An 8,407-nucleotide genomic window follows, 5' to 3' on the forward strand; every position below is an offset into this window, starting at 1 on the left:
GCATATTTTTAAAAAACTTTGCCATATATTATCAGATGTTGCCCACATCATGACACTCAGAGTGAGGCAAGGTAGAAACAATGATCTTTTTTTTGATGTATTATTGAACACGAGGCTCAGTTCTATTACCTGAGGGCAATACAAACTTGTAGTTAAAGATCAGGTGTTAGAGTCAGATAGAACTGAGTAGCACCCCAAGTCTGTCTTGTAGCGGTTGTGCAACTTGGGGCAAATCATCTACCCTCTGCCTCAGTTTCTTTATCTGTGAAATGAGACAAGGTCAGTGGTGCTGTTTGAAAATGGCTGTTTTGAGAGTTATAAGATATAATCTATTTCTAAGCACCTGGCCCTTGAAAGCACTCAGTAAAAGATATCTATTAAGTGAGCTGCTTAAAATCACATCCTTGAGATGAATCCAGTTCCTCTGACACCTAAGTCCATGTTGTTTCCTCCCATGCCAAGGAGGGCCCTCAGAGAGAAACAGTAATGAGATGAGACTACAGTTCCACTCCTGTGTTCACACACTTCCAGTTCAAGTTGAGCTGGCCTTTTAGTGTGACAGTTGTTCCCACACACCATTATTGCCTCCCCCTTTATCAGAAAGCCATTTGATCATGAACTATATTCCATGTGTTTTCTGTGACCAAGTAGAGCGATGATCCGAGTCGGCAGCCTCCTGGCTTACCGGGTGCTTTGCATATGGTGCTGAGCAGGAGAAGAAATCATGTTTGTATAATGGAAGCACCAAATACGATGTTGGATATATAAAAGGGCTGCTAACATTTATCCCCAGAAGCGTGGACAAATGTGACACCACACTCCCAGCACAGGCCTGGCTCCTATTTTCTGTCTGTGATTTTTGAATCAGTTTTTCCAGCCCAGTTTCTCTTTTATCCAGCCATAATTTGAAAACTAAAATGGAAATTGGAATCTTTTGTCTGCATCTCCTCTCCACCTCCTCCATCTTTTTTCCTTTTTGTAAAATAAAACTCACGGTCACATTTTAATCATCTGGTCTCGAAGAAAAGCAGATAGAGGCATTTGCACATGGCTTGCTTCATTCTGTTGCTCTCCTGGGGTTCTGATTCTCTGGCGAGAATGAGTTGAGGCTGGGGTACTTCTCAGGGGGCTTGTTCCATCCTCTTACGCATTTCTCACCAAGTACAAAAGCTGAGCAGTCTTTCTCCTTCTAATTTTCAATTCTATTGCATTATAAATAGAGGTGGACAGAGACATCACTGTGGGAGCTAGCCCCATGATTTGTTGCCCCTTTAAACCATTTGAAAAATATTTACTTAGCATTTATTTAGAGAAAAGGCTGAGAAGTGTATGGGGGAGGGACCATTCATGTCTAGACTTAGCTTTGCCTCTAATTTCCCCTGTGGATCAGCTCTGGCCTCAAGTTTGCATGCTTCCTGCAAGAAAACACATACTTGCTGGCTCATCTTTCTTTGAGGGCAGTTTGGGGACCATCTGCAATTGCTCTGTCATTTTCTCTGGGAGTTTCACCTCCCACATCAAGCAGCTTATCAAAAATTTCTTTGCAGTTCTTTCTTAGAGAAAGATTTTGGTACATACCATTTTCTTCATTTTGTAATTGCTAGTGATGATTAAATGGCCCTTGTAGATTGATGCTTGAGACAGCCTGCTAGCTAGGTATTCCTGAATTTGGCTCTACCATTAGACTGCTTGCAGTGGAATGTCCTTTCTGGACTTTTTGTCTGTTTCATACCCCATACTTACACCCCTGACCCTGCTACTGCATGATCAGTGCATGCATGACAAGAGAACAGCGCTGTGCAAATACTGGGTGCTTAATAACGGCTTGAACAATTGTGTCTGCTGTTTTCTTCTTTCTTTTCCCTCCTGATACTCTTCCAAGGGAGTCTGTATGGAGTAGAGTAAAACAAAACAAAAACTTCACATGGGCTTTGGTATCTGAAGGCCTAAGTTTAAGTCCCAGTTCTACCCTTTATTAGCCATTTTCTCCCTAATCCTTGGCTCCCTCATCTCCAAAGGGGAAATAGTTAAAAGACCTGTTTCTCCGTCTTAGGAGAAACAGATGCACCATTGTCTGTGGAAATGCTTTGTCAATCATGAGAGGATCATGCCATTTAAAAAATTACTGGATCAAGAATTTAAGGAGCTGTCCTTTCTAAGGCAGCTGAATTATTGTCCAAACTCACCAACCCTAGTTGATTCAATCCCCTAGATATCTCTAGAATGAGCCCATGTCTCCAAACCTCATGGGCATTCCCTTTTTCTAGCCAAGCTGCCTTTCTTTCTCCTGAGGAAGTGCAGTATTTGTCTCCTGGGTCTTACGCCTCTAGTCTTATTCTTTTCAATCCAGAGTCTATTCTCTAAAGGGCATATCTGATCTTGTCAATCCCATGCTTAAAATCCTTCAGTGGCTCTTCATTGCCCTCAAAATAATAATCCAGACATTCCAGTTATGTGATTTTGGATAAGTTCCTCAAACTTTCTATGCCTTGGTTTCCTCATCTGAAAAGTTGGGATAGTAATACTCACCCCTAGAGAGGTACTGTGGTGAACACGTCATGAGATGCTGCTTAGACAGCATCTGGCACAGTGTCAGGCATGCGGCAGATTATCAGTGAGGGCTTCCTGAACAAGTGAAGGCAGGAATGATTGACTATGGTACCAGTAGTTTTTGACAACTGTTACTTTTAGGGGTTGGACTTAGAAAGTAGGCTTCGCTTGCACCCTGTGTATCATATCCTCTTAACTTGTGGAGTTTCCTGAGTGAAGATGTCACCAGGAAATCTCATTCTCTCCTCTCTGTATAGGGAGGAACCAGCCTCTTGGGGTAGGGGAGAGATAATTAATTTCCATTCTTCTCCTTTGGCCCAAGGTCTATGCAGCATGTTCCAGAAGGCTGCTTGTAGTGGGAAGTAGGCTGGTATAGGAATGAAGAATGCACTTTCTGTCTCGGTGGGCCCTTCCAGTGAATAGGACTTCCCTTCCCTCCACTTGGGCTGTAAGTGATTTTGATAGCATCAACTAGACTCACCCAAAGCCACATGGCCGGGAAGGAGCATTCCCAAGAAGGAGAGGATCTGTTGTTCAACAGGTCTTATTCTTTGGACTGCTGAAGGAAGCTTTGGAAGTCAAAGGAGAAAAATGAGCTTCATTTGAGAGGGCATTATTCCTCCTAAGAACAATAAGCCCAACATTCTCTATGTCATTCATCTTCCCAACATTCCTGTGAGCTAGGGAGGGAGTGCTTCTGCCAACACATCTTATAGATGGGACAAGAGGGTCACAGAAATATTCATGACTTTCTCAAGTTTCTGCAGTCAGTGGTAGACTCTGAAATAGGCAAAATATCTTGTTCCTCTCAAACCACTGCTCTTTCCTGAGACAGCAGCTCTGGGGGCGAAAACGAGGGGACAGTGAGACTCAGCCCACCTTCTCTTTGCACACTAAGCCTCTGTTACATGTAGGAGGAAGAGGTTGTCTTCAAATCACTGCTGGGTTCAGTATCCTTTAAGGAGGCCTTCAGATGTTTCCTTGCCTAGCTTTCATTGAATGGTTGCTCTGTGAGCATTATCCAGAAAAACTTTCCAAGGAGATGGCCAGACAGATGTGAAACACTTAGTAATATATCCAGAGCTCGATGGAGGAATCCCATGCAATCAGGAAGCCAAGCAGAAGGCAGTTGATCACTCCATCTGCTGTTGTTGTCTTTAGTCCAGAACTGGACCTCAGAAGTAGGATTCAAAAGAACAGGCTCATCGAAACTCCTCAGTTATATTATACTTTGAAATGTACTTTCTCAGGAAATTAAGCCTTCCATGTGTGCTAGCAGAGAAAGATTTTTATTTTGTTCTGTTTTTCTAAAGGATGTTTTGAAGGTTGCTATTAAGTTTGTGGTTGAAAGATAATGAACTTAGGTATCACTTGTGGTATCTGCAGTCAAATATACCACCACTAAAATATAAATATTTGCTCTTTTGCAGTCAGTATCTGCAGAACAGTAAGCGAAAGAGCAGGCCTGTGAGTGTAAAAACATTTGAAGATATCCCATTAGAAGAACCAGAAGTAAAAGTAATCCCAGATGTAAGTACATCTTTTAAAAATAGTCTTAGAAATAATACAAAGGATGAAACACTAGCTGGATAAATATTAGCCTAAGCATTAAAGTCTTGGAGCCTCATTAGAAGGCTGCCCTCGAGTGTGTGTATCATGGGGTCATTATGGAGATGGAACTTTGTTTTTTCATAAGTAAAGCCCTTGGTCCAAGGTTCAAGACAGTGTAGCTTTCTGACCAATTTCACTAAAGTGCAAGTAGTGTCATAGTGAAGACAGCGATGGTAACAGGCATTGTCAGCTGCTGATTTGTAAATTTTCTCTTCTCCCTGGCCTGTGTCTACTCATAGGAAGCAGTTGCTTCCTTTTGTAGCTTGGACAATTTGTGGCTATGATACCTTTATGTTCTTCCACAGGACCTTATTTGATAAACATGATAGATGGGTTGAGAAATCAGCTTAATTAAATAGTTGGTAATTTTATATGCTCAATTAACTGTGCCATCTCATTGTCTCTTAAAAAGGACAACCAGACGGACAGTGGTATGGTTCTTGCCTCAGAAGAGCTGAAAACTTTGGAAGACAGAACCAAATTAGCTCCATCTTTTAGGTAAGACTCAGCCACATTAAAAAGACAAATTTCAACAGGAATTTTTGGAAGGAACTTAGGACTTTCAATGTAAGTGCAGAATTTTCCCTATGGGGTCTTTGTTGGAGAAATTAGCATCAATTTAACAAATAAAGAATGGAAACTAACCACACAATAAAATTAAGTGACAAATCTAAAAATAATCTGAAATAAATTAGAGAATTTGGTCAATTTTTATGAGAATTCATGAATACTAGGGAATTTCTGTGTATATTTACTGTGGTCAGTAAGTAATGGCTAAATGAAAAAGGTGATTGGATGTGATCCCTAAAGCTGGCAATATGATTACAATCTTTGTGGACTCTGAAGAATTTTTAAGTCTGTATACAAATGGGTGCATCTGTGCTTAAGAAGTATGATATATAAATAAGCCAATATCTATTTGTTTGAGACATTTAAATATTATTGTCTGAATTCATAAGTATTTCATTGTGAGAAAAGTATTAAAATTAGTTTTAAATATAATCTCCACTCTGTGGTTCAGTAGGAATTTGTAGGTGTCTTGAATACGTGTATGTTCTCTTAACAAATCAATGAAAATCTATATTTATAAGAATACTAGAATAAGTATAGTTACATATTTGCTGGAGTTTATTTGCTAGAGTAGTCTTACCTAAAGGTAAGAATAGAGGAGGTTTTGATCTGCTTATAATCTAACTTTTATACAAAATGGGAATACTCACGGGTTTTTGAATAATGTTCATACCAAAAAGAAAACAAACAAAAAAAACCCCAACACATTAAAAGGTGCCATTGTGCTATTTTATTGTTTTCTTTAGTCAAGGTAAGAAATTGTGAAAGTCAATGATATGTTTCATTCATTGATTCAAAAAATGTTTATTTGGCAAGTATCATGTGCAGAGCACCATGCCATTGCTTGAGACACCTACATTAGTTTTGTTGGGGTTGAATTGAAAGAAAAAATTGTATTTCTCATTATTTGAAGTAACTTTTAAACTATGTATAAACACGAGTTACTAAAATTCCCTTTTGCAGTTTTAACATGAAGAAGTTGGGTAAAACATCTATTACCGGGAAAAAACACCTTAGAATGGCTTGTGAAAGTGTAAATCCTGAAGTTTTAGATCAACACAGCCTGCATTTCTAGGCTTTGACATGATTACCGTCTGTCAGGATTCCATGCCATTGAAAACATTTTCTAGTTGCTGCTGAGTGACTGGGGTCCTCAGTCCTTCCATGGAATGTGGTTTTGATGAGTAAAAAGCAGCATTTGATATGTCTGGCTTGACTGCACACATGCTTCAAGTTATTAAAGTTTAAAGTTGCTCAAGAGCTTTATTACCACCATACACATGCCCCGTAGTTCCCAAATTGCCACAATAGGAAAAGCAGAAGTGAAATTTAAGAACATCCCAATTTCCTTGAATATCATGCAAAGGGCCCTTTGGCACCTGTCACTGTATACAAACTTGTCAATCTGTGAGGCCATAAACATGTTCCATCAGTTGGGGCCTTTGCATAACTCGAGAGAACTGCCTTTCATCCCATTTGAGGCTTGAAAGACTTGGACCTGAGTAAGAGGACTTATCTGCAACTACTAATTCATGCGAGTACCTGAAAATAGACCTTGTCCCTGTAAACCTGCTATGCTGATTAACAACTGGGAGAGATACGGGGCTGCGGTCCCCAGGGAGATGGCAGCCATATGGAGTTGGGAATGGGGTGAGGGTAAAAAGCAAAAGAATTGTCTTCTCTCTGCCAACTCATTTGTTTTCCATTTCTTCTGCAGTGGAATGGTGCCCAGCAAAAGCAGGGAGTCTGTGGCATCTGAAGGCTCAAACCAGACAAGCGGCTACCAGTCCGGATATCACTCCGATGACACAGACACCACTGTGTACTCCAGTGAGGAAGCAGAACTTTTAAAGCTGATAGAGATTGGAGTGCAAACCGGCAGCACAGCCCAGATTCTCCAGCCTGACTCGGGGACCACACTGAGCTCTCCTCCTGTTTAAAAGGAAGCACCCACACCCCCAACTCCCGGACATCACATGAGAGGTGCTGCTCAGATTTTCAAGTGTTGTTCTTTCCACCAGCAGGAAGTAGCCGCATTTGATTTTCATTTCAACAACAAAAAAAGGACCTCGGACTGCAGGGAGCTAGTCTTCTAGGCATATCCTGGAAGAGGCTTGTGACCCAAGAATGTGTCTGTGTCTTCTCCCAGTGTTGACCTGATCCTCTTTTTCATTCATTTGAAAAGCATTTATCATGCCCCCTGCTGCGGGTCTCACCATGGGTTAAAACAAAGACGTTCAAGAAATGGCCCCATCCTCAAAGAAGTAGCAGTACCTGGGGAGTTGACACTTCTGTAAAACTAGAAGATAAACCAGGCAATGTAAGTGTTTGAGGTGTTGAAGATGGGAAGGATTTGCAGGGCTGAGTCTGTCCAAGAGGCTTTGTTTAGGACGTGGGTCCCAAGCCAAGCCTTAAGTGTGGAAATCGGATTGATAGAAAGGAAGACTAACGTTTCCTTGCATTGGAGAGTACTGGAGCCTGCAAATGCATTGTGTTGGCTCCGGTGGAGGTGGGCATGGGGTCTGTTCTGAAATGTAAAGACTTCAGACGGGGTTTCTGGTTTTAGAAGCTTGCGTGTTCTTCGAATTGGGCTAAAGTAGAGTTCGTTGTGCTGTTTCCGACTCCTAATGAGAGTTCCTTCCAGACCCTTACGTGTCTCCTGGCCAAGCCCCAGGAAGGAAATGATGCAGCTCTGGCTCCTTGTCTCCCAGGCTGATCCTTTATTCAGAACACCACAAAGAAAGGACATTCAGCTCAAGGCTCCCTGCCGTGTTGAAGAGTTCTGACTGCACAAACCAGCTTCTGGTTTCTTCTGGATGAATACCCTCATATCTGTCCTGATGTGATATGTCTGAGACTGAATGCGGGAGGTTCAATGTCAAGCTGTGTGTGGTGTCAAAGCTTCAGGAAGGATTTTACCCTTTTGTTCTTCCCCCTGTCCCCAATCCACTCTCACCCCGCAACCCATCAGTATTTTAGTTATTTGGCCTCTACACTCCAGTAAACCTGATTGGGTTTGTTCACTCTCTGAATGATTATTAGCCAGACTTCAAAATTATTTTATAGCCCAAATTATAACATCTATTGTATTATTTAGACTTTTAACATATAGAGCTATTTCTACTGATTTTTGCCCTTGTTCTATCCTTTTTTTCAAAAAAGAAAATGTGTTTTTTGTTTGGTACCATAGTGTGAAATGCTGGGAACAATGACTATAAGACATGCTATGGCACATATATTTATAGTCTGTTTATGTAGAAACAAATGTAATATATTAAAGCCTTATATTATATATAATGAACTTTGTACTATTCACATTTTGTATCAGTATTATGTAGCATAACAAAGGTCATAATGCTTTCAGCAATTGATGTCATTTTATTAAAAAACATTGAAAAACTTGAAGGAATCCCTTTGCAAGGTTGCATTACTGTACCCATCATTTCTAAAATGGAGGAGGGGGTGGCTGGGCACAGTGGCTCACACCTAAAAACCCAGCACTTTGGGAGGCCAAGGTGGGAGGATCGCTTGAGCTCAGGAGTTCAAGACCAGTCTGGCCAACATGGTCAGATTCCATCTCAAAGAAAAAAGGTAAAAATCAAATAAAATGGAGAAGAAGGAATCAGACATAATTTCCATGTGGTTGTTTTACATTTTTACTGGTTTTCTTACTCTT

At 40.9% G+C, this 8,407-nt stretch overlaps 1 protein-coding gene across 1 annotated transcript in view; it reads left to right on the forward strand.

The window, feature by feature from the left end:
* KDR (kinase insert domain receptor) overlaps nucleotides 1–8,136 on the forward strand; it is a 47,116-nt gene extending 38,980 nt beyond the window's left edge. Inside the window, exons 28-30 of the mRNA XM_002814785.4 lie at nucleotides 3,981–4,080; nucleotides 4,574–4,659; nucleotides 6,449–8,136. Coding sequence (XP_002814831.1) covers nucleotides 3,981–4,080; nucleotides 4,574–4,659; nucleotides 6,449–6,671 — 409 coding nt within the window. The 3' untranslated portion in view covers nucleotides 6,672–8,136. The remainder of the gene's footprint in view (nucleotides 1–3,980; nucleotides 4,081–4,573; nucleotides 4,660–6,448) is intronic.
* Nucleotides 8,137–8,407: the final 271 nt, after the last annotated feature.

The sequence above is a fragment of the Pongo abelii genome, chromosome 3 (assembly GCF_028885655.2).
Source record: "Pongo abelii isolate AG06213 chromosome 3, NHGRI_mPonAbe1-v2.0_pri, whole genome shotgun sequence".
Lineage (NCBI taxonomy): Eukaryota > Metazoa > Chordata > Mammalia > Primates > Hominidae > Pongo > Pongo abelii.